This window comes from Mercenaria mercenaria, unplaced genomic scaffold (genome assembly GCF_021730395.1).
Source record: "Mercenaria mercenaria strain notata unplaced genomic scaffold, MADL_Memer_1 contig_1850, whole genome shotgun sequence".
Lineage (NCBI taxonomy): Eukaryota > Metazoa > Mollusca > Bivalvia > Venerida > Veneridae > Mercenaria > Mercenaria mercenaria.
In genome coordinates this window covers 29606-57385 of record NW_026459861.1, presented here as the reverse complement: position 1 = coordinate 57385, position 27780 = coordinate 29606, and the positions used below count along the sequence as shown (strand labels likewise).

The window sequence follows — 27780 nt, the reverse complement described above, 5'->3', positions numbered from 1 at the left end:
AATTATATTGATACCCTGATATTATTATTATATTTTAGTTAGGTTAATCTATGAGATTGGATTATTTTAAATCCAGATTTACAGATGCTTTATATTTATTTGAACATGATAAAGAGATGGGACGTTTATGATGATATATTTTACTTGTCTAAGAATATTATACTGACCCGCGAGATAAGAAATTCTGGAAACTCTTCAGATTGTTTAACCAAATATTAAAACGTTTAGAGGCAAATACATCGTTCAGAACTTGTTCAGTCACAAAGTTTAAAGAAATGTTTGAAATATTAAATTAAAAAAAAAGCTTAACAACGCGACTGTTATGCATTCTCATCAGTCAGATGTTCGTCAAAATCCCGGGGAACCACGGTAGACCTCTGGTATGCGAGAATGTTGTTATGTCACTCTGATATATTTTATCCAAACTGTACAAAAGATTTATTGTGCGTTTTGAATAAGTTCTAACACGGAGGATTGCGTAATGGCGGACAGGTTAAGGAACACTAATTTAGCATAATTTACGTTAACACTAGCGTTGGTTTAAATTATACCGTGGCTGTAGTTTTGACATTTTGGTAGGAATAAAATGGGGAAGTGTTATTTAGATCCCATTACCGCACTTTATGTGCTTTTGAAGTTTTGTGACAGCTAAAATCTCTCTTGAAAAAAGTCTCTCCCGTATCTATGTTATTACTGTATGTCAGTTTGAAGACAATCCATCAAAATGAGGTGAGGATTGACAGGACAACATGTGACGGCACTATGAACACCATGCATTTTATATTAAATATAATTTGGGAGATAGATTTTAACGTAATATAACCATAAAATGCAAATAAAACACTACATAGATAACTTGTATTAAATATCAACCGGCACGTTTAATGATATCTAATTTCATTTCTTTTCGCGACGAAATGAGTATGGGCGTTCTGACACTTAATGATGTCGTCATCCCACATGTCATTTTATTCGTCATAATTTTCACATCATTTAATAGATATAATTATCAGTATCTATGAATTGCAAGAGTCCATTTTTTATAACTTTTAATGCGTGCATTTTTTTTTATTCCAGGTTGACACAAGAGTTGTTTACTGGAATCAGAAAACGGGACGACTATTTATTTACACGATATAGAGAATATACTTATGTGTAAAGTTTCTACTAGTTTGATCAACAGATGCAGACAGACAGCCCGGATAAGCCATTCGTTCTCAGTGACATTCGTAACAACAGATAAAAGCTTATACTTACTGAGATCAGGAAACTGAATATTTCCATGTGGTTCATCATCTGTAACCTGCTTACATATCGTGTTCCAGTAAAGAAACCAACATGCGTCATTTTAAAGTACATCTTCGGACATAAGGAGGGGTGTACTGCTCTTTTTAGAAGACGGCAAATCGAAAAGCCTATAGCGGTAATCAGCATTCATGGGAATAACGAAAACATGTACAGACAATAGTAAAAGAAGTGATACTCAAATGATTTGTTGAGTCAACCGCGCAGAATTAAATGTGTGAATTGCTAGTTTTAGAAATCAATTAGAAATTAACATAATAATATTAAGAAATTCTTGATGTTATTGATTACTCACATTTTAATTCTGCTTATTTCATTTGGACAAGAAATGAAAATGATTCATAAGCGTTTGAAAAACTGATTTCAAAAGTATTTAAGTTGAATAAAATGTTAGTTTAATCTGACATGTCTCCAATTAATAACAATATGATTTTTTTCTCATACCCTGTCTTTGTCTTGCTTTTTTCTAACATACCGTATTCTGCTGTAGATATCACCGACATTCATTTTGTCATCTTTCAGTGTGTGCCCATATACAAAATCAGTTCACATAAAAGGAAAATACGGGATTTGTATACTACACATGCATATACGGGAAAAGTCTGGTAAATGTATCTTTTAGAAATACTGGTCCGTGAATTCCCCGAATACGAAAACCCATGAAATTCAGTCTAAATATGACACAAATTGGAATCTGTATACTCTGCATATCTTGCATAAACCGGGAAAAACCTGGCCCGTATATCAAAAACTACAGGTTCGTATATCCCCGTTTATCAGATGCAAATACATTCCGTATATGACACAAGTACGGGATCCGTATATTGCGTATACCATGCATATACGGGACTAGTCCGTAGCCCGTATATCAAAAAGTACAGTTTCGTATATGCCCCGTATATGACAAAAGTACGGGATCCGTATACTTAGTATATCATGCGTATACGGAAAAAATCCGAAGCCCGTATATTAGAAAATACAAGTCCGTATATGCCCCGTATATTAGATGCAATCACAGTCCGTATATGACAAAAATACAGGATCCGTATACTACGTATATCATGCGTATACGGAAAAAATCCGAAGCCCGTATATTAGAAAATACAAGTCCGTATATGCCCCGTATATTAGATGCAATCACAGTCCGTATATGACAAAAATACGGGATCCGTATACTACGTATATTCGGAATATACAGGCTCGTATACGTGTTCCGTATATTCTAAAATACGGAAAGTATACGGGAAAAAATGTCTCAAGACCCGTCGAATACATGAAAATGAAACTTATGTTAAAGCAGGACACGAATAAACACCATTTCTAGGGATTTTTTTTTAAAGTTCGTATATTGCATATATACGGGAAATATACATTTATGTATATTCGGCGTATACGGGATCCCGTATATGCATGACAAATATACGGACTTCCCGTATACTAGATGTTCCGAATACGGGATCGTATATTAGGTCCGTATATTTGTAATATACATCCCGTATACTCCCGTATTTTCGAAATATACGGGACCGTACACTCCCGTATATTGACCCTTTTTTCGCAGTGATAGTTTCCATAACAAGAGCAAAACCGTCAGGTTTAGTACTATCAAAACTGAAAATATCAAAATGAAAATTTATGCAGAAAGAAGAAAGAATCCGTATGAACAGGTTTTCCCGTTAGAAGGGCGATCCTAATTCATATTATGACTATACATAGGAAAAATATATTTTTGTTAAGTATGTTCATGAAAAGCATAAGGCTTATTCATTTATATATAGACACGCTAGATTCCATGTGGTGATGTAGCCATTTATCGCCCTCTTCAAGGAGACATTTGTCGACATCATATACACCGAATATATAATCATTCAAATGTCTGTTATCCGTTAAATGTATACAACTGAAACCCCTTCAGCTGAGCAAATGCTGAGAATGCCTTGTCTGTTCATTCCTTTGTCGGTAGACCGACAAATGTCTTATTCTACAATGTCTAGAAGCTACGTATGGTATTTCGCCATTCTCCCGTTTTACATTTACGGAAAACATTGATCTCGTTAAGCTACTTTTTCGTCCGAAGAAAGTCAAAATAGCAATATCACGGAAAGAACCGATTGTAATAACAGATTCACGACCTTGAATGGTTTTGCGACTAAAGAAAACTTTAAGTTGTTTCAAGTACAAACATTTTAGCCCCTTTATTCCAGCAAAATGGGTATAGGGCATGCTTAAACTTTAGACATAAAGAAGTTTAGTTCCAATACATACCACATGTACTGTCAGTGTAGTTGAACATTTTATTCAGGTAGCAAGAATCCATCGCTCCAATGTTTAAAAGAAATTGAAAATTTTCAGAAAACGGTCTATTATCAATTTTCGAGTTTTTTTTTCAATATAGGAGAACAACAATATGTTTTATAGCCTGTTTTCTTGTACAAAACTTATGGAGTTTTCATTGTTATTGTGTCTCCCCCACTCCCCATACACGGGAAGACATATTGCTTTTATCCCTGCTGTCCGTTTTTAAACAGTCAAACTGCTTGTCAGATTTCGAAGAAACTTCATAGGAGTGATCAGTACCAAGCCTAGTTGTGCATATCGCCAATATGTTCCGCTTTGCTGCATAAAGTGGCTGCTAGAGCAAAAAAAATATAGAAAAAATCTTGTCCGAATTTCACAGGTCACACTGCTGGCTGAAATCCGATGATAAATCACAGGAGTGATCAGTACCAAGTCTAGCTGTGCATATCGCCGGCGCGTTCGGCTTTGCTTCACAAAATGGCCGCTAAATCTAAAAATAGAAAAATATTGTCTTGCTTTCACAGGTCAAACTGTTGGCTTGATTTCGACGAAACTTCACAGGAGTAATCAGTACATGTTCTATTCCTAGTTGTGCATATCGTCAGCACGTTCCGCTTTTCCGCACGAAATGTCTACCAAAGCTAAAAATAGAAAAATCTTGTCCGGCTTTCTCAGGTCAAACTACTTGCCGGATTCGAAGAAACTTCACAGGAGTGACCAGTACTAGGTTGTGCTTATCGCCGGCACATTTTGGTTCGCTGCACAAAATGGCCGCCAGAGCTAAATGTATACAAAGGGGGAAACATATGTTTTTGATAAACCTTCTAGTTTCTTAATGAAGATGGGGCGTTTTTAAATGTTCACACTCCGGGTAAAGAGGTTTACCCACCGTATACGTGAACATTTAACACTGAAACCTAGTATTTCCTTCTTTCTTCATCTTTGTTCTGTTTGCAAATACAGTGGTGATAATTGCAAATGTTCATTTCGCACATATAGACATTTCCGAGTGGATGAAATCATCAATGTTAATCGTTCTAAACGTTGATAAACTTATTTACATATTACCTCATTTACTGTAGTTTTTAGCTCACCTGTCACGAAGTGACAAGTTGAGCTATTGTGACCGCTTGATGTCCATTGTCCATCGTCAGTCGTGTGTCGTGCGTCATGCTTAGTACTTCGTCCGCCGTCCGTCGTGCGTCGTCCGTCAACATTTTCTAAAAAATCTTCTTCTTGAAAACCACTGGGCAGAATTACACCAAACTTCACAGGCATAATCCTTGGGAGCCCCCTTTCAAAATTGTTCAAAGAATTGAATTCCATGCAGAACTATGGTTGCCATGGCAACCGAAAACTTTAAACATCTTCTTGTCCAAAAACACAGGGCCTAGGGCTTTGGTATTTTATATGTAGCATCATCTAGTGGTCCTCTACGAAGATTATTCAAATTATCCCCCTAGGGTCAAATATGGCCCCATCCCGGGGGGTCACATGGTTCATATAGACTTATATAGGGAAAATTTTGAAAATCTTCTTGTATAAAACCACATGGCCTATGGCTTTGATATTCGGTATGTAGCATCATCTAGTAGTCTTCTACCAAGATTGTTCAAATTATCCCCCTAGGGTCAAATATGGCCCCGCCCCGGGGGTCCCAAGTTTTACAAAGACTTATATAGGATTTATTTTTAAATCTTCTTGTCTGAAACCACAACACTTAGACCTTTGATATTTGGTTTGTAGCATTGTCTTATAGTCCTCAACCAAAATTATTTAAATTGTACCCTTTGGGTGAAAAGAGGCCCTGTCCTGGGGATCCCAAGTTTTATATAGACTTGTATATGAAAAAGCTTTAAAAAACTTCTTGTCTGAAACCGTACCACCTAGGCCTTTGATATTTGGTATGATGAATTGTCTAGTAGTCCTTTACCAAAATTTTTCAAATTATGTCCCTGGGGTTGAAAGTGGTCACTTAGTTATTATGTGAGTTATACAGGAAAAATACATAAAAAATCATTTGATTCTATTTCCAAGACTGTTTAATTATAATTACCTGATGACCCCAAGTAATATGATGTCACTTGACTGTGACCTTGACCTACTGACCTACTTGATACAATCTTGAAACTTTGATTACATACACAGTTTTGCACACAAATCGTAAAACTAAATTTCATTGACCATGAATGACTACTGACTTTCTTAATATTTTATCATCAGTTTGGCATTTGAAACATGTAGCTCATATTACTCAGGTGAGCGATCCCGGGTCATCATGACCATCTTGTTTTAAAGGTTATGTCTGCAAGATTTAAAATACGTAAACAACATAAAAATCCAAACATAAGTGATTATGAAATTCGAAGATAAATAGTATTTGATCCCCTGATATAAATAGTAACATTAACAAACATTCCAAAACATTCTTGTATTATTATTGAAATATATCCTGCGCCTCTAGTTGGGTTTCCGTGAAATCGCACATGCATGTACTTTACATTAAACCAAACCAGAAGTGGCAAATGTAATACATTTCTGTATAGTGTGTGATATGAAAATTAAAAGCATTGTTAGTACCGTAACAAGAGGTCCCCAATACAATATTTGTTAATAAATGTTACCTCAAATAAAATGATACTTATAATATCTAAATATACATATTTATCTATTTAACTCTATTTAATGCTCTAATACACTATCTATTATCACCTGATATGATTAAGTTTAAAAATAGATGGGAATTTTTAACTATAAAAAGATTTAACGTAAATGCATGCGATTCATGTTGTTAGTTCTACGCATATAACACTCTCATTATTCTCACGGCATACCATCGGTAAAATAGCATATATAAAACACAAAAGGAGAAAACTTAAATAATTGAAAGGTAAAAAGTTTATGGATACTATTATTTCTAATAATTTTATATGATATAGTACATATTGTTATGATGTGTTAATCAGTTTCATAATAATAAGGCTAATGTATAGTAATATAGTTTGTAAAATTAATTTTAAACATTGTACTTAAAGTATGGAAACATATCTTACATGTGTAACTATGGATAAGTAAATATTCATTATCGCAAATATCTCTAGATAGGCTTAGCATTATTGTATCATATTTATTCGTAATCCTTAAAGGCTTAGTTAAACGAATTAATTTACCATTTATTCCAGAGGCTAGTGTCATAAAACACTGAATCTGATAAAATCTAATAAAATTGCATTGTTTACTAAGCAAAGCTTATTTACTATGAGATAATATTACAACTATTTTTTTTCTAAATGCTCTTATATCTCTTTCGCATTTACATTGATGTGTATACATCATTTCAGAATTTATTACTTCATTCCAAAGAAACTGAAAAAATCTATTCAGAAAAAAAGACGTGATCCATGATTTTTTATAAAATATTATGTCAAGTGAAATTAGTTCGCGATGTAGTTAGGTAGACTAAACTCTACTGTTCCTTTTAGAAAAATGGAACACAAACGAACGGACTGGTATACGATTGAAAAACTGATTGCGTTATTATTTATGATATTGGCTCATCATCATTATCATTGCAGCTGAAATAGCCTCACGGGCTCAAGATCAGAACGAATTGCTAGAGGAAGAACATACACTGACGGCATTATATGATGAGGTGAGACATGAGATTGAAATAGAAATGATAATATATCTTTATAAACGTGATATTTTGTTCAAAGAAAAGACGAAGTATCTGAATTGTGTAACACTAGACGGCATTGCATTTTTTTAAGTGTTAACACTTCTTTACAGGAAGTAGGCTGAGAAAAACGAACAATATGAAATTATGTCTCCGACCACACATTGGTCAGATGAATATTTTCTGTTCAGAACCACAGGTAGTGCAAAGTATAATAGCGTTTAGAAAACAAAACAATAACATAAGATTAAGTCAAAATAACTAAATTACGATGTATTCAGTGAATCCTCGTTGACCGAGCGGTTACGGTATATCTAATATGTATAACCTTTCGTTGGCAGCTTGATCCCAATTTTTTTCAGTTTTCATTACATACCTTGTGTAAGTTTATTTTTGTTTGGTTTCTAATTTTTTTTTTATTATTTATTTTCGTATAAATTGGAAGTATCTATAAATCAGACAATTCTAGAATTATGGCCAGGCAATACTTGTATTAATATGAAATGTAAGATTGTTATAAAACTATCCCGTACCTTTTAAAAAAGGCAAGAAAGATAAAAAGCGTAAGATCACATTACAGATGGAGTGTATTTAGACATATTTACGTGTCAGTTGTGGCATATAACTTTAGTGAACATGTTAGAACTAGATTAACTAACTCGTTTCGTCTTCATTGAATTGTAGTGAAGCAAAAATTAAAGGCAAAATTTAACTGGTCTGGGAATCGAACTCACGACGAACAAATAGAATACAAATGTCGTAATCGCATTAGGCCAACAAAAAATCACTGGCTGATTTGTTAACGTTCTAAGTGTACTGACTTCATTGTATATTTTTTTTTACTTTAAAACGTAACAATATATGCGAAACCTATACGTTTTCGCTCTTTTGAAAATCACGTGATGTTTTCTTACGGAAATTCCGTTTTTACTATAAACTTTGAAACCCTTATCAGAAATTATAGACGAATGTCTTTATTTTAAATTATTAGGAAAACAACGGTTTTCAACAGAATTAGATGAAAAAAACATTATAAGAACATCGATTATGCAGTATATATAGGTGAATAAAGCAAAAGTTTGATTTTTATAATCTGACACAACGATGTGTGGGTTAGTCGCTTTAACGGGAAGCCTATGACTACGACACCCTAAAAAATAAAATAACAGAACAGGCTAAGTATGCTTGTGAGCAAGGAGAACAAACGGAAGTGAGTAATACATTATATTATGTAAACACTAAGAAATAAACATAAAAATTAAGCAACCCGGTTTGTTTATGATGCTTTTCATCAATATATTTCTTGCGCTAAATTTGGATAATATTGAAAAACCACGGCGTGCTACGCACGTACGCGACGTTATATGCTAATATTTACACGAAACGGCCCGGTGTACTTACCTAGTTACGAAATATTTCACATGCCTTTGTTAGTAATTATTATATACGTATGCAGCAAAAATGGTACTTGGTTACAGGGGAGAAAATGTTAAAAATTGAAAGAAAAAACTACATACAGGTTGTCAGCTAATGAATTTACATATAATATTTTGACAGTTATTGGATGTGTTTCTTACACCTTACATAATTATATACAACTATTTTGGCTTTTGTTAATATTTCAAGCATAAAAACAATATAATAAATAAATAGCGGACTTGAAAGCAGACCGATCCTGATAAGTATATCCTATCAATTTTTTTAAATCAGGTCTGTTGCCTCTTGACAAATTAAGTCCGTCATCAGGACTGAGAAAACTACGTCTGTCACAAGTCATGAAATAAGCAAGTTGCTTGGACATGTACAGCTAGATGTATGTGTCTTCAACCTAAACATGACAAAAAGATATAGGCGAATTTCTATGGGAAAGGTGCCAATGTGGTGCAATTTTCGTTTAACCCTTGGTAAAAGAGATATAGACGAACTTCTATGGGAATAGTGCCACTGTGGGGCAAATACCTTTTTACCCGTTGTAAAAGAGATACAGAAGCACTTCTACTGGATGGCGCCATTGGTTCAAATGCCTTTTTACCTTTTGAAGGACACAATTATGGCGCATCTAGAATACATTTTAAGAACAATTTTTGCTTTATTCGAACCAAAAGAAACAGAAAACACATTTAAATGTTTGTAAGGCATTAAAATTATAGGCTTAATGTTTTTGACTTTTGGCGGTGACGCTATTTTATATGCACAGCAGGACTGAGTCTACAGATGATTTTGGAAACTGAAAAACTAAACACACCAAAAATGTAGTATTAAGGGACTTCGGAAAGAGCAAACGATGCATATAGAACATGCCGAAATGCAGGCAGTATTCAATATTGCACGCACGCACATTGAAGTTCGAAATTATATTTTAAAAAATTGCAACATTAACTCAACCAAAAATTCTTACAAAGTGATTACTGAATAGCTGTAAACTAAAAGCGATTTAAGAAATCATTGCATACATTGGATAGATTACGTCTCACATAATTGTAATTATTGTGTATAAATTAATTAATTTAGAGTTGTCAGCCCAAAGAAAGTTAACATTAACAAACAAAAAACAGCAGCAACCGGGGGAAAAAGCGACATGGGCATAGTATAAATGTTATTTTATTTTTTGCTGTTTTGTTTTTAAATATATATTCACCTATCTTAATTAAGGCAAGTTACATGAAGCATTAATAAAATTCAGCTAAAATTCTAAATTCAACCTTAGACATTGCTTATGACTGACATTCACATAGTATATGATTTTCACGAGAAATCTACAACAGCCAGCGGAGGGTGGGGAGGGTTTTTCTGACGGCTGTTTGAACCAAACTCTCTGACGAAAAATTGCCACAGCCCCAAAAATAACCAGAGCTATTACTTAAAAATAGCTCTGAGTATTATTGATGCCTGCAGTATACCAAAACAAACTTTAACGGAAAATAGCCCAATATATTAGACTCAAGTCCAAGTTTGATCCTGGCTCAGTAAAACACATCAAAATCTCCATCAAGACCATGTGACTTTTACGTCCAAAATTAAACATTTCATTTCAGCTATAGATCAGTGGTAACTTACTAACGCTTATAACTGGCCATGTGAGCTACCCTTAATGTAACAAGACAATGTTACAACATTTAACATTTATTAGAATTTACAAAATAATTTATGCAGCAAATAAAAATACTAAATTAAATAGATCTATGATTTATACATGTAAACTGAATTTTTCAAAATAAAGTTAGTTAAGTTCTGGCATGTGACTGGCCACGGCTCCGTTCTCGTCGGGATACCGAGCCAAGACAAATAGCTGTATATGGCGTCCAATTTAAGCAAAGCAAACGTTCAATTGTTCTAATGACGTTGGTAGTCAGTCATCATTATGAGCTTGGTATTGGAGACTTGAATTTCGCCACATGTTTAACGAGGTAAGCAGGAACTGCAAAACCGAAATCGAACACCGCCAAAAATACAAACAGAAATTTTGGCAAAAATTCGAGTTTCCAATATGAACGGAGCCTTTACAGCAGTTTGTTGTCAACTAAAGCTATTAGCAAGCAAAGCACGGCACACAACTCCTTATGCAGAATCATTTTATTTCTAACTTTCTTTGTTATAAACCACGTCACATATCTACCACAATTTACATATTAACTTTCTTATTACTTTACTAATATTTGCGTTTACAAATTTGGGTAGTTCAGAACAAGAAATGACATCAATATTAACAAAACTAAAATTGAACTTCCACACTAGCCTGAATGTTACAAATCAGATCTTTAAGATTTGTTACAAATAGATAATTTCCAATGTCTGATAGGTGAACACCATCCTTTTGAAATAAAACATATATGTACATGCAAATATCGTGATAGGATAACCCTTGATGGACAATATATCTCCCACGACTGGCAATTGCAATTCTTGCCCCATGTGTATTCACGCGTCTCCTGGCTTTATACATATCTCTGTTATTTCCTGAATACCGCCAAGAGACGCGAGGTAGAAGTTGGGACCATACAATTTTCGTTTTAGTAAAGTTGTCTGAAATGTATTTTGAAACTTCTTCAACCAATTTTAGTACGACAAACAATTTTCAAGTATCTAGGTCATTAGCCCCGCAATGCAAGATTATGACGTTTGGGGAAGGTCCCGACCATACCTTCTGTAACACTTTTAATTTCCTAGTTACACCGCTAAGGCATAGTTCCCCTCCCCACCCCGTATCCTTGCCACCATGTAATTGCACTGTCATCCAGGCCTAGCCTCGCTCCGCCGGGTTGTTTCCGTGCGAATACAAAGGCATTTCTCACAATAGACGACCCCACTATCCACACAACTATATTTCCTAATAAATGTAACAAAAAAACCCAATGATTGTTTTCACGATTTATCAATAAGGGGAAACAAAAAAAGCTTGATTACAATTATGCCTTAAACTTGTTGACATAATTTGCCAGAATTTATCATAACTGGTCCGCGCAAATACGATTCGATCGCATCCGACTTCCAGCGACCAATCATCTTTATTGTGTCTACCGGAATTCCATTGCAAGCTGCTGAGCTTGCCGCCCCTATTCTAAATGAATGGGCTTTGAATAGTGCCTGATTTGGACCCATTTATGCCAAAAACTTTTTTTAATACTGCTGAAAATTGATACCTAGTCAGAACTTTTCCATCAAAGTGACAAAAAGTGGACCCGAAATTCTAGGCCGAACTTCTAAATATTGTAACAGCGATTTAACTGCACATATATTCGAGCAAGTACTGCTTAATTTCAATGTTACACCATTCTGCAATTGTTCAGTTTTTGATTTCCGTATGCGAAGTATTAAACAACTCTGAGATTCACAAATTTGAACATCTTCAAACGCCAAAATATCGCCTATCGAGTAACCACTGGATTTTGCCAGTTTACCCACGCGCTAAAAAGCAAAATAAGCTAAAATATAAGCACTGGCGAACAGTTTACTCTCTCTAAAACTTGTTTGAACACACCACCTCTACGCGTGATAATATTGTTTTAAGCACATCCGGAGTAACAGGTAATTGTACGTCAGCTTTAGCGTTTTTGCGCTTTAACCCATCAAGCAATTTCCCGATTACAAAGTTATTTGAAACGTCTGGGATATTTTTAATCTGACACATGTAATTTATTCCCGTTACATAAAGTTTGCCTGATGCATAAGCTAATAGTTTTAAAGATAAATAAGCAATAAAATGAACTACTTCGTGTAACAATGGTGGCCATGTGTTAATCACACCATACTGCTGACGGAACTCTTCAAACGCTTCAGGCCCGTAGAATAGGCTGAATGAGTATTGTCAGCAAAAGCGTCATTTAATAACCTAGCAGCTTTGGACTCAACATCATCGACAGAAATCGGTCTGGCAGTTTTTTTCTGGATTAAGACTGGCATGTGGTGCTACCTTTGGAATCTGTCCCACCTCTTACGAGAAATAGCATCAACTATTACATTGTGTTCTGACCTTACATAACGAGCTCTAAAATCAATTCCATGTTTCATTGATATTAATTCTAGGTCCCTAACTAAAATTATCACTTTCTTTGATTTTGAACTTTACTCGTTCAAAATTTCAACAAGGGCCTCATTGTCAATCCATAAAATTATATTATTCCTATCAAGATTTTCTGACCGTAATATGAAAGCTAAGTAGACTGGAACTAATTCTAAAAATGTCATATCCCTCAAATTATCGCCAATAGCCCAGAAATCCGGCCATTGAAAAAATCACCATTTTATTGTACCATACTGGCTCAGGAATGTGAACTACTCCATTGAATTCATTGAGGAATTGAAGCCAAATTTGCATAACTTCGCGCATGTCCGTAGTTACGCGCTTTAAGAAGTGCGGCTTGTTCAACCCATGCATGGCCTGTTAGAAACGCCATAAAAATGCTCTACTACCCCTAACTGCACGACTGAAGAAACTGAGCTTCCCAACCAGAGATTGCAGTTGTAATAACGAAATTTTCTTCTTACATAACAGTTGACGCAACAAATATGTCAGCTCCTGAATTTGTCCGGCCGGAACCCTTATCATCATAGTTTCCGTATCAATATCAAGTCCTAAAACTGTTAGCACTGTAGTAGGACCCACGGACTTCTCATGTGCAATAGGTACACCTAATTCAGTGCAAACACGTTCAAAACAGTCTATAAGTACCATGCAACTGACTGATGACTTTTCCGACCCAAAAATGAAATCGCCAAGATAATGATCAAGTGAGTTAGATACCTGTTAAATACTCTATTAGCCAGTGCAAGAAAGAAGAAAATGTTTCAAATAAACTACAAGACCGAGCGCAACCCATGGGTAGCATTCTATGAAAATAATATCTTTTCCAAACCTTCATACCGAGTAAATGGAAATCGCCGGGATGAATGGGCAAGAGTCGAAAAGCCAACTTGATATCACGTTTTGCTATCTGTGCCCCTCTACCTAATGTAAATATCATATTTGTAACTTTGTCAAAAGAGGTATATTTTACTGTACAATATTTATCATCAATACCATTATTTATACTATGGTCTTTCGGGTAAGATAAATGTTGTATTAAACGCCAACCTCTGTCAGATTTAAGGACTAGACCTATAGGTGAAACTTTAACATTTGGAAAAGGTGGTGAACTGAAAGGATCAGCTATTCTTCCTAAATCTACTTCCTTGTCCAATTTTGTTTGTAATTCTGGTAGAAGATAAGCCGATTTTAAGTGTTTTTTTTTTGCACGGGAAGGTAATCCAGAATCCGTGTAATTGAGCCGAAAACCTTTAGAAAAATCCATTTAATAATAAATTCGCGTCTGCCTTGTTAGGATATTTTGAAAAGTATTTGGCTAAACGTTTAGTGTTTATAGGTGATGGCCCGAGGGCCGTTAAATCTCGGTTGTGCAGTCGGATTTCTGATTGAAGGCCTTGACTGATGACGGTATGGACTTGTCTGTCCGCGGACTGTAACGAATGACCTTGACCTACTGGTAAAACAAACGGCTTGGGTGATTCCCGCTACTATTTAAGCATGCGTGAGTATACATACAAAAAGGTCTTACACATGTTTTCAAATTGAAATCGAAGCATTTTCTAAGTACACCTTGATTCTCATTTGACAATACCGATGTTGAATGACCTACATAAATCATAATAAATATTCGCCCAGGATTTATTAGGATCGAGAGACATTCTAAACCTGAACTGCTCGTCATAACTTTTCCAACCCAAAGCTGAATTTTGTTTTGCAGCGATTCGTTATGTCTGCAAATATTTCAAAAGCTCCTGTGTCTTTTTCAGGACGCACAGCTAAGAAAATACTCACGAAAACAACAAAAGCATCTGTCCACACCTCTACTGACATTATCGTTTGATTGTTATTTGATTCCCTTTTGAAAATTATTTCCCGTGAATTATTTATAATAAATTTTCCATCCCTTTCAGATTCAGAATTATTGCTCAATAACGATCCTTAATCGACATAGGCTCCAGCAATAATCTTTTCCTTAATATTAGATGGTATCATTGCCCCTTTTTCGGTATGAATACTAAAACTGGGTTAATTATACCTTTCTCGGAAATTCCACTCCACTGCGAATTTTCAGCAGGCACTGTACAGGCTGACCTTGAAGACCCCGAAACCGCATATTCAGCAGACGCTGACCTTGATGACCCCGAAACCGCAGCTTCAGCAGACACTGTTTCAAATGCTGACCTTGATGACCCCGAAACCGCATCTACAGCAGGCAGTGTCCCCAACTCTGACCTTGATGACCCCGACACCGCTGGCACTTGCACAACTTCAAACCTCAATGGCGCGCCCGACGGCATTGTAACTGCTGGCACGTCCGACACCGACATCAGTGGCACTGATGAAGCTTCAGACTCATGATTTCCTTTTCCGTCCTCTTGACCTACGACACTCTATCATTTTGCTTAGTCTTAATTGCGAAGCCATCAGGACAAAACAACATTTGTGCTGATGAAACAAAACCACAGAATTTAGTTTCCTACAGCTGGTTGTCCCAACACACTCACACGAAAAAAGAATATCCCACATTTATGGTGATAAAACGAAAAATTCACTTTTGTAACTTTTTTATTTTCTGACGGCTGTTTCAACCAAACTCCCTGATGAAAATTTGAAAAGATGCTTAGCTCACTGAGTGAGTCGATTATACGGTATAGTCGCTGACATCATCAGTTACAACTGAAGAGATTCATGACCAAATACGGGGATAAAATTGCCGCAGCCCCAAATATAACCGGAGCTATTATTTAAAAATAGCTCTGATTAAATTAACAAACCCGTGGGTTTTCACACTGAAAACGGTCGAACAAGGCAAAATACGCAGTGAAAATATTTATTAAAAATCTTTAAAAATACTTAAATGCTTTGTTTCCCTTACTATTTTGCTGTACGGAAGCAAAAATGTACTGCTTTATAGGCCCGTTTTAACTTTGTATTGTATACAATACACGTTCAAATGTGTTCAGAATGAATAAAAAAATCTAACTTTCACAAAATCGTGGAAAAATAAACGCCCAACTGACAAATATTCTAGAGACATGAATGAGTTCACAGGTACATGATGTACGCTAAATGACCACATCTTCTAGTACTATATATAGTGTATGTGTCTATTTGCATTAAAATTGTATTGCTTGTTCATCAGTGAATGTGTTTTGGTAGAAACTATGGATCGCTTCAAATGTTATCAATGTGAGGAGGCATGCACGTAAATGACAGAGATAGTTACCCACTGCAAACTTTACCATTAAGACCGGTGTATGAAATATAGTGAGTTTGTGCTGGATGAAAACAGATGGAAATATGGGAATCGCTAAAAAGTGTATTAAGATATAGTGCCAAACGATTAACAAAAACAAAAGAAATTAATTGTTTTGAAAGACGATGTAATCATAGATCAAAGAAGTAAATATGGAACAGGAAATGTGAAGACCCTTTTAAAATCTTTAAGTACAGAAAGCAATTTTAAGTGTGTGTATATTGTTATACGTCTTTTGACAGTTTAGAGGAAAAAATCAATATACCTGTTCGAAACATAGTGAATTTTGTTTGGACAATATAAGAACTACACAATTTTCATAGAAACTCACATTTTATTACCAAAACATTTATCTCAACCAAATTTATCTTGTCTGTAGATATTATTTGCGAAGGAAGAGTAAAAGAGTAGAGGCAGTTACTAGACACCATCTGAACAGGTCCATCCAAGTTCGCTACAAACGAAGTTAAGTAAATATCTATTTAACAGGTCATGAAAACAGATCATTTAATGTATTTCTTCTATTTTTCACACTGTTGGCTAATAAAACGGGTGATTTAACACTTGAGGGAAGTTCGTAAAAGATGTTGTCCCCAAAATGAGGGGGAATCCTATGATGCAAAGTGTGGACGATAGACCGTACACCTATATCAATAGCTCACTGTGAACCTTCTGTCAATTTGTGCTTTTTAAAAAGTAAAAACAGAATCAATGAATAGGTAACCCTTACACTACGTCAGCTATTAACTTAGTTGCAAACGGAAATATTTGTATAGAAATCATTATAAAAAGAAATCGTTTAATAATTGTATTCAAAAAGAACATGAAAAGAAACATAGAGCATTAAACAAATCACGAACAAGTTGAAGGAACTTTTTTTGATTTACAAGCTACCGTTTAGGAAATCAAACCCAATTTTAATTAGATAGCCAACTGCTCTATTACCTTTCATTCGACTTGAACTATACGACCACTATGTGCCGAGGGGATAAGTTAATGGTTTACTATAACAAATTAATGTATGATTTGAAAGGAAAGATGAAACAAAATTGTTATGGCAAATCAAAATGACTATTTAAATCCGTGAAAAAGGCCCTTTGAAAGCATAGAATGCAACCAAGCAAAATAATAGAAGATTTGGTTTGATTTTATCTGTTCATGAGTGGTAGTGGAAAGTGCAACATCTCTCATGCTTCCAGCACCGATTTAAGCGAAATTATGTAACATGGTTAATTTGAATAGGTTCCAAGATCTGAAAAGACCAGAAAATATAACAACAATTAAAGATTTCTGTTGTGATAGTTAATAAAATCTGTAAAAAACATGCTTTGGAAGCATATAATGCAATGACGCAAAGTAAAAGAAGATTCGGATTCACTGTTTTTGTTAATGATTAAAGTCAGTCAAAATATGACATGCATGTTATCAAGAAGAGACATATTCAATAGCTAACGTGTTAGTAGTGTCTTTATCTTTTCAAGCTGGTATAGTAAATAGAAAAACATAATAATATTAAAGGCTGAAAGAGAGTGATGGTTGCAAATAAATCATATTTCATCAGTCACGCGATATACTTTTATAAATACATATACGCATTGGTGTGGATTACCGCTGTAAGATAATTATAACAGAATACCATTTTATAAATTCAGTTCATATTAAATCTACGACACAGATGATTAGTTTACCTGCCGTGTATATAAATAGGCTTAGTATTTGTGATTAGTTAAAAAGACCCGACTGGGGATTTTTATTTTTACAACCAAGAGGTCATACGATCACCAGAAAGAGTAACAATAGCAGTACTTAACGAGGTATTTCCTCAAAACATATACTTCGTAAATAGTTCTGCGCAGGTACAAAGATATAAGGAAAACCCATGATATTCGAACGTATATAAACAATGTCTTATTTAATTGTAATAAACAATTGTAGCTTGGACTGAGAGTGAGATAATAACAGTTTTGTAAGGTAAATTGTGAAATACTTACTCCTCTTTATACAAAAATGATATGATATGTTGCTTTGTAATTTCATGCGATTGCTGCAAAGTAGATCTTTTGAATAAGTTTTATGGAAGGACATTTGAAATGAATTTTTACAATATTTTATCAGCTTTAGACATTAGTTCTGAAAACCTGTGATGAATATAGACAGAGCGATTTGATAGTATACATTTACTGAACGGCGTATCGGTCAATAGTCAACACTGTTTCATCAGAAATTAACTTGTACAGTTTTATTTTTAAACTGTTAACTTATCAGTCCGGTAACATATCTTGAATATAGACCAGTTTAATAGCACAAACTATAAACCTAAGATTTATGTTAGGGGTTCTGTAATGATTATGTGATTTATTGTCATGTTGATTTTATCTAATATGATAAATTATGAGATTAGATAGGGATAATTTCAAAATAAGTTGCGCGCCATAATTATTTTCAAAGGTTACGATGTTATCGCTCTTAGAAAATGATCGTGGTTAGAAATATTTCATTTTGTAAGGGAGTAGTCTCTGGTGTTATATATTTTACACATGTATGAATAAATGTATTGAATTATCGCACACATCCTCCGAATAAACTGTACAGTATTTCATCTATTAATAGAAATAATCCATGATTATCAGAATTAGGTTTATACACATGAAAATTATAATTATGTTTGTTATTACATTTAAAAAATTGCAAACGAATAATTGCATCAAAATAACTTATTGCAGGTAAATGCGATTTTAAAAAAGGTATTTTAGAATTTTATGAGCGTACATAATATGAGCGTATGAACGCACTTACTTTTAGCATGAATTCTATAGGAAAATTAAATGACTCTGGCATGTAAAAAGGCATTGTCTATTGAACTGTTAACTAAACAAAGTTTTAAGATAACATTAAGCGTTTTCGGTATATTGTATTTCATGTAAGAAAAACAGAATTAACCAATCATTATACCCAAAGATATTTTTTTGTGATACAAATATGTACAGACATAACATATTAACATTTCCTTTCAGAAACAAAATGGAACACAAAAGATCAGACTGGGATACGTGTGAAAAGCTCGCTTTGTTAATGTTTACGGTGTCTACATTACTTATCATCATTATTATTGCTGTGGAAACATCCTCACGGGCAGGAAGTAGTAACGACCTTTTGAGCGAGAAACTCTTTCCGAGTGTATTATATGATCAGGTTGGTCTTGCAGAAAACATAGAAATCTTCTTTATTAGAACAGCTTGTGTTGAACTACAATAAATGTTGATAAATGTGACATTCTGTTTGTTATGGAAATGTTAAAACTTCCTTTTACTATACAAATAAGATCATTGGCTGACAAAAAAATATCTGCGTCAAAGACGGAAATGTAGAAAATTAAACGAAAACCATGTTTTATTTCTGTTCATCAGGGTTTTACAAGGTATACTATCTTGAAAATCTCGAGCAAACTGAATAAAGTACGATGCACCAAATATCAGCTACATCCATTGTAGCGTTTGCCGACTACAAGATATATTTAACAAATCGAAATATCCTTTATAAAATCATTTTGATAATGGTTTGCAGTGTTGTAGTGTAAGTGTCTGTACTTGCTGTTAAGATAGAATAGAATAAAATGTTTAAATACAAAGGACTCATGTACCTTTAAATGTAATAGTATAAAAAGTGTATTTAACAATATATTAACGTTTAAGTTTCATTTTATTTCAAGAATATAACAATGGAAAGTGAAATAATAACAGACAACACTAATACCTCTACTGCTAAAAAGAACGGAAAACCAAGTGAAGTCTCGAAGAGTAAGTCCTCTTCTTGGAATAACTAGAACAAAACACTTCAGGATCACGCTCAGTTTGTTTGTTTTTTTTCATTTTTTTTTGTTAAAGTATTTTCAAAGTGCCAAATAACAACTAACTCAACATTGTTTATTGTTGTTATCCTAATATGCAGTTTTAAATGACTATACAGATTAGATCATAACTTATGGTGACAATTCTTGGGATATAGAGAGAGGATTTGTGCAGAAGTAACCGGTTTAGACTCTACAGTGGTGTTTTGGCATTGCCCTTCCCAAAGCGGTGCCACACTGTTATCCTTTACTCATTCATTGTATTCTTGTCTATATGTTTTATGCGCTTCCGTTAAATTTAAATTTTATTTTGTCTTTCACTATTGTTCATATATGATAGTCGTGCATGCATCCATACATACATTTTATATATTATGTGGGACTTCGTTCTTCGAACATGATAATTCGTATTGGGTATTTTGTCCTAGTAATTCTAACATGTATTCAAAACTCGAAAGTAATGATAAAATAAACGTGCTAATTTCTGTTACAGCAGCTGTATATTTTTCGATATATACTCTGTATATGATTTATTTTAGTTTTGTACAAAAGGGAAAACGAATTATAGCAGACCTATAAAGTGTTTCGTTGAAGGTCAAAATATTCTAGTAATCTTTGTTCAAGTAGACAAATATATTGGTTAATATTATACATAATTAATCTTATTTTGACATCCAGGAACATCTCTTGAGCAACGAACAAAGACAGTTAAAATGGGGAAGGAGGAAACTTTGCTTATTCTCCGGCCATACCTGGCACACACAACAGAATGGAGAGATATTCTGAAACATGTTAAACAAAATATCGACCAGCTTCCTCAAGCAACAAAGAAACTGTACCGGACTGCCAGTGCGAAGCAGCTGCGAGACAGGATGACGACACAATTTGAGAAACTGATAAATCAGCAAGCTGAAAAGATTGAAGACAAGGACATACGGTAACTAGCACTAACGTTCTCGCTTTATTAGCTCACCTGAGCCACAGGCTATTATGATCGCTCACCGTCCGGAGTCCGTCCGTCCTTCCGTCGTCCGTCCACACTTTACTTTCACAATATCTCCTCCTAAACCATCAGGTGAATTTTGATGAAACTTCGCAGGGATGTTTCTTTGGATGGTCTTCTTCAAAAATTGTTCAAGGAATTCAATTCGTTGAAGAACTCTGGTTGCCTTGGCAATCAAAAGGAAAAACTTTTAAAATCTTCTTGTACAAAACCACAGGTCATGGGGCTTTTATATTTGGTATGTAGCATCATTTAGTGGTCCTCTACCAGGATTGCCCTAGGGTCAAATATGGCCCCGCGCTGGGGGTCACATGGTTTACATAGACTTATATAGTGAAAACTTTGAAAATCTTCTTGTCCAAAACCACAAAACTTAGGGCCTCAATATTTGGCATGTGACATCATCTAATAGTCTTCTATAAAGATTGTTCAAATTAGGCCCCTGGGTTGAAAAGAGGCCCCGTCGCGGCGGTCCCAAGTTTTACATAGACTTATATAAAATTTTAATTTTTTAATCTTCTTGACTGAAAGTTGAAGGCCTAGTTTTTTAATATTCAGTATGTCGCATTGCCTAGTGGCTCTCTAACAAGATTGTTTATATTATGCCACTGGGGTGAAAAGACGCCCCGCTCTAAGGGTCACATAGTTTTTATATGAGTTATATAGGAAAAAAAACTTTAAAAATTATCTGATCATATTTTCTAGACTGTTTGATTATCATTACCTTATGAAGCCAAATAATTAGGGGTCACTTGACTGTAAGCTTGACCTACTGACCTACTTTCTTGTTTTTCTTTTAGATACAGCCTTGGAATTTGGATGACATGTACAGTTTTGCACACCAATCTTAAAACTGACTTTCGGTGACCATGAATGTGACCTACTGACCTACTTTCTTGCTTTTTAAGATACAACCTTTAATTTTGGATGATATATACAGTTTTGCACACCGATCTTAAAACTGATTTCAAATGACCTTGAATGTGACCTACTGACCTACTTTCTTGCTTTTTTTTAAGATACAGTTTTGAAATTTGGATGATATGTATAGTTTTGCATACTGAGTTTTCAACAGACTTTCAGTGACCATCAGTTTGACCTACAGACCTACTTTCTTGTTTTCTGAACTACAGGAAAAGGATTTGGACCACCTGTATTTATTTTACAAATTTCAAAATTATTTTTGCATAATCTTTACCTTGACCCAATCTCCTAATTTTCTTGTTTTTAAAGCTTTAGCTAAGAAATTTGTTCAAGCAAACAATTCTACTCAGGTGAGTGATAGATGGCCATTATGGCCCTCTTGTATTTATTGAGGTGGTTCTTTCTTAGACTTCTCACAATAATGAGCATAAAGCGCAAATTGTTTGTACGTATTTTCTGTAAATTATTGAGTTTCTGGATAAAGAACAAATACTTATGGTTAAATGTTGTTTATTTAAATGTTTGAATACAATTTCGATACGTAAACAAAACGATGTAAATTATCATATTTCTTAATAGTTCAGCAGTTCAAGATATTCAAATGATGGAAAGGATTCTGGGTAAGAGTAAGCCGTCTCAACCAAAGAAGACATAAGTGATGATTTTGTGGCTGATACTCAAGGCAATATTTATTGAAAGAGCTCATAACCAGAACGTTTATCAACACCAAATGAAGAAAACATCGATTATTGATATAATCCGCAAGAATCTATCGTGAAAAACTTGAACAGTGTGTCGTCAGCTGGGATGAGTCTTCAAGTCCTCTAGCTCAAGAATAGAGAACTTTTATGATAGAAATCTTCATATCACCAAGAAGTTATTATGTTATAGTACGTTATTTCAACAGGGTTACCGTTATCATAAGCTACGAAAAGATTTCAGTAAATTTTACTACAGATCGTCCGAACTGTTAGAAAAATACAATATTTACTTAAAAACACTTGTAAAACTTGGACTTACAAACCCGAAATACAATGGAGATGTAGTTTATAAAATTCGGAAACTTAATGATAGTCCTTATTTTAATGAGATATTTGTAAAATGTGTTAACAAATTTTATCAAAAGAGGATACGATGCAAAAAAAGAAGTGCATTTTAATGATTGACGCTTTTACATATAATCGCTACGCTTCTTATTTAGTGGTGCGATGACTAATAAAGTGTAAGATTCCATGATGCTTTTCTCCTAAATCCTACATACTATGGACGGAGGGAGTTGAATATTGCCTTGCAGCTTTCTTTATCGTGTCTTTAAAAAGTTAGGCTCTTTCTGACTTCAGACAAGTTGTTGAGTGCATTGGTGTAATTATACTTAAGATTACATTAATTGTATGTCTTACTTATGTAATCTGATATTTTTACGCTAATTATAGAGCGTTTCTGAGGGGAAGATTTTATTTACCCTGTTGTCTAACTTGGTCCCCTCCCCCTCCACTTCCTATCCCTCTATCGATATTTGGCATACATTTATATGTGCTCGTTAGATTTTTGAAGCAACCCGTTATCCGTTACAGCTTCTTTTTGTTGTTTGCCTACTTTGCATCTCTTTTTGCAACAACTGTTTTTAGTGTTCTGTGCTTCCGAGAAATCTACTCTTAATTACACATGTACAGTATTATCTTCAGTTTTTGTATTTTATTTCTGTTTAGAAATAAACATGGAGATTTATAAGAATGTTTTTGTTTACTTTCTGTTTACTGTTTTAATTTACATGTATAATAACATAATCAAAACCATTTATATCTATTTCACAATATATTATGAGACAACACATTTCATTCCCTAACTATTTTATATAACAGGCATTATGTTTGCGTGTTTGATTAACCGGGAGTGACGGCGTACTGTCATTTATTTTAAATGTCTAGAATATTACTTGGTAGCAAGACTATAATATCCATTCCATTAATAAATAGTCAACAACGATACCATCTGCCCGCAGCTTTTGCTGTAAATTATTTCAAAATGATAACAAAAAAGAACAGCAGAATGAAGCCGATTATAGATTTGGCGAGTTTGGATATATGAAGCACACGGACTATAACATTTAATCAGGCAAAATGATTGAAAAAAGGATATATCTACAACTATAAAACGTTTCATAAAAATCTACTTCGTGAAACTTTTTCTACCCTCAAAGACCCATTGTTTCAAAGATTCTTTGAAATGATACTGCTAAAAGATTATACGGTGTAGAATAGTATTTGTTTCAAAGGTACAATATTACTTTTACGAATTAGTTCTATAAAACAGAATGCAACCAAACACCTTTCAAACCTCCTAGCGCTGTAAGATAAAAAAGGTATAATGATCCCTTAGGGTTGAACAGTGTTAAAATAAAACGTCAATGTTTGTTAGCGGCATTTAGTGAAAGATTACATGTTACATGTGTAATGTTTAAATTATATATTACAAACAATTCGGACCCTTAAAGGGATTTTTATTTTAATGACGGACCCAAAACGGGATTGTTCAATAGTACGTTTATTCACTTCAGCAGATAACAGTGACTATTTTCGATTCATCAACCCTGGGGTAGAGCAAGAGTTTTTGTGCGCATGTGCACTTAAATTTCGAATCGAACGCATCGAGTGACTGGATGTAGTTTTTGTGCACATGCGCACTTAAATTTCGAATCGAACGCATCGAGTAACTGGATGTAAACAACAAACATAGCGCTGAACGATGTGTTTTTATGTCTAAAGACTTAAAGAATTGTTAGACGAGCACTTTTGTTTTATACACACAAATCAAGTTTTAACAAATAAATACCTCGCGCTTTTTCCACCGCCTGCCATTTTCTTTAAGTTGATTTCACAACATATCATGCACCGCTTGCTCGATTTACTCCGGGTTTTCCCGAGATCAAACTCTTGACCATTGTCATCGACGCTAGCGTCAAACCCTGGCGTTCGATTGGCTTTCGAGTCGCACTAGAGTCGGCCAAGTGGTCGAATCTAAAACAGCCAGTATGATACAGACATGTGTACTGTCTTAGAACAGGGATGCTAAACGCAAGTGTGATACTGGAGGGATACATTAATTTTAAAAATGGATGATAATTTCAACATTTAAGATTAAATATGAAGAAATATCTCTTATGTCGTTCTAAATAGATATACTACTAGCATTTCTAGCCTATAATGATGCTGACTTGGATGCCGTATGCCGATTTAATATTGGGGGTTTTCTCAAATGCATTTAAGTATATGCATGTAAAGATACAGGGCTATAGCAAGCGATTATTTATTTCCAAGGATCATTATACATTGGTTTAGAAAATAAATCAGATAGATTTGTTACTATATCTAATTGAAAATACAGCATTATTTTACTTATTTTAATCGTTCGTATCTGAAAACATTTAGGTGACACATGTTATGTTCACTGTTTGTAGGGTGCCTATAAGAACAACTGTATGTTTAAATGACTTCAGTTGTTGGTATTATTATCGACATTTAAGGATTTTTGTCGAGCCCGCTTGCGGAAGCGAAACGTAGTTGTCCAAATGACTGTTCGGTGTATGTGCGTGTTTGCCTCCGTCCGTCAGTGCGTGCGTGCGTGCGTCCGGATTTGTTTGTCCGGACCATAACTTTGACATCCATGTAGCAGTCTTGTTTATATTTGGCACGAATGTTAACCTTAGTGAGACGGAGTGTCATGTGCATATCCCAGGTTCCTATCTCAAAGGTCAAGGTCACACTTAGAGGTCAAAGTTCAAATTCAATAATGACTTTGTCCGGAGCATTTCTTCTTCATGCATGGAGGGATTTTGATGTAACTAAGCACAATTGTTCACCATCATGAGACGGAGTGTCATGCACAAGAATCAGGTCCCTAGGTCTAAGGTCAAGGTCACACTTAGAGGTCAAAGGATACAAGAATGACTTTGTCCGCAGCATTTCTTCTTCATGCATGGAGGGACTTTTAAGTAACTTGGTACAAATGTTTACCACCATGAGACAGAGTGTCATGCGCAAGAAGCAGGTCCTTAGGTCTAAGGTCACACTGAGAGGTCAAAGGTCAGATACAAGAATGACTTTGTGCGGAGCATTTCTTCTTCATGAATAGAGGGATTTTGATGTAACTTGGCACAATTATTCACCATCCTGAGATGGAGTGTCATGCGCAAGAACCTAGAATTACTTCCCTTTGTTGTTACTATAAATAGCTTATATTGTAACTTTTTTATTACTGGTCGTAGGGAAAAATCAAGACCACTTCTGTAGTACAACATGCATGTTACATCCAATTCTGAGGCGTGTTTTGACCTATCTCTACTGGTAATGATCTTTGTGTGGACTTGGATTTTTTTTTTACTTCCCTTTGTTGTTACTACAAATAACTTATATTGTAACTTTTTGCAATCTTTTTTTTATTTGGCATAAATGTTAGCCTCACTGAGACAGAGAATCGTGCGCAACTCCCAGTCCTTTTGACAGCTGATGGGCTCGACATGTTGCCCGTGGGCATCTAGTTATATTTATAAATCGAAAAAAAAAATGACTTGAAATGAAATACGGTGGCTGATTTGTGACATTTCAATCTGTTGTAGCGATACAACGATTAACGTCGTTATGGCGCCTGTCGGAAGTCGCCACGCAAAATGTCGCCCTGCCGAACATCTTTATGGTGCCCTACCAAACGTCGCACAACCGAATGTCGCCCTACAGATGTCATCCCGACAAACGTCGGTATGGCGCTCCGCCGAACGTCGGACCGCCAAATGTCGTCCATTCCGCTTTCCGGAATGACATGATAGTATTAATTAAATTGGAAATAACAGACTGTAAGATTTAAGTTTTGATGGAATATGTGTATGTCCTTTATGAAATGTAACAAAAGAGTATTGCTGAATCTCACCACCATTCCCCTCACCAAACCTTCCATCCCACGATCTTACATTACACGAATTTTCTTGTAATATAGATAGAGGGTAATATGCGTGCGTACGCGCGTTTGTCCGTCCGACCGTCTTATCTTTATCGAGATTTTAAATTTGTCTAACATTGCAAAAGCATCTTAAGCTTACCTCGGCGAGATGAATTGTCGTTCGAGCACTAGATCCCTCTCCGAAAGGTCAATGCTACACTTTAGTGAGTAGGTATGGCAAAACTTATGGCTAGTATTATCCGAGCAGTAACTTTAATACTCGTTGAGAAATCTTTTTGACTTCCTCAATGATACGGCTAGTGCTATGCAAACACATACCCTGAAGTCAGGCGGGGCGATGTTTGGTAGGGCGACGTTGGGCAGTGAGACATTCGGCGGGGTGACAGTCGACGGAGCGCTATAACGACGTTTGGCGGGGCGACGTTTAGTGGGGCAACATTCAGCGGGAAACTTTTGGCGGGACGAGACGTTCGGAGAGGCGACATTTGATTGGACGCCATAACGATGTATATAACGTTTGTTGTTATATCGCTGCGACAAAGCAAACACCATACAAAAAGAATGGTAGTAAAAAATACAATTATATACACTAACAGTGATTCCACCTTCCTTATGTGCGAATACGGAAATGATATACGGTCTGCGCATGATACGAAATATTTAGCATGGGTTTGAGCATATAACCTGCGACTGACATCGGCCTGTCATGTGACTCCAAAAAGAAAAAAAGAAAATACAGACTGTCTGTCGATCAGCCATATGGCTTTCAAATAAAAACTACTGTAGTAGGGTAGAGTATTTTCAACTTGTTACACTACGACCAAAGTACCGGGCGGTCACCATATGGCTACATAAGTGGCTTTTTGCGTGGACAGTGCGTATTCTGGAAAAGGAACTTGCAATGCCTGTTATCTCAATCAGTTTTATCATAGAATTGTTTACACAAAATCTCGAGATACTAGGTCGAAATTCTGATTATTAGATATGAGAAAAT

General features: G+C 35.1%; 1 protein-coding gene across 4 annotated transcripts; it reads left to right on the top strand.

Moving 5' to 3' along the window:
* Window positions 1-6383: 6383 nt before the first annotated feature.
* Window positions 6384-23232, top strand: LOC123554540 (uncharacterized). 4 transcript variants are annotated; one of them, XM_053532905.1, is made up of 6 exons: window positions 6384-6493; window positions 7179-7255; window positions 19074-19251; window positions 19769-19856; window positions 20585-20843; window positions 22418-23232. In XM_053532905.1, exons 2-6 carry the CDS (start codon window positions 7248-7250, stop codon window positions 22455-22457), a joined length of 573 nt encoding a protein of 190 aa, XP_053388880.1. In that variant the 5' UTR covers window positions 6384-6493; window positions 7179-7247; the 3' UTR covers window positions 22458-23232. The 4 variants fall into 4 exon arrangements, with proteins under 4 accessions (XP_053388880.1, XP_053388877.1, XP_053388879.1 ...); XM_053532902.1 differs by having other exon boundaries at window positions 6411-6493; window positions 22413-23232; XM_053532904.1 differs by lacking the exon at window positions 7179-7255 and having other exon boundaries at window positions 6472-6493; window positions 22413-23232.
* The last annotated feature ends 4548 nt before the right edge of the window (window positions 23233-27780 follow it).

What these genes read in the sequence shown, in the direction of transcription:
- LOC123554540 (XM_053532902.1), top strand. An exon ending in ACCAAGTGAAGTCTCGAAGA is followed by an intron (nt 19,857 to 20,584) that starts GTAAGTCCTCTT and finishes TTTGACATCCAG; the next exon opens with GAACATCTCTTGAGCAACGA. An exon ending in ATTGAAGACAAGGACATACG is followed by an intron (nt 20,844 to 22,412) that starts GTAACTAGCACT and finishes ATTTCTTAATAG; the next exon opens with TTCAGCAGTTCAAGATATTC.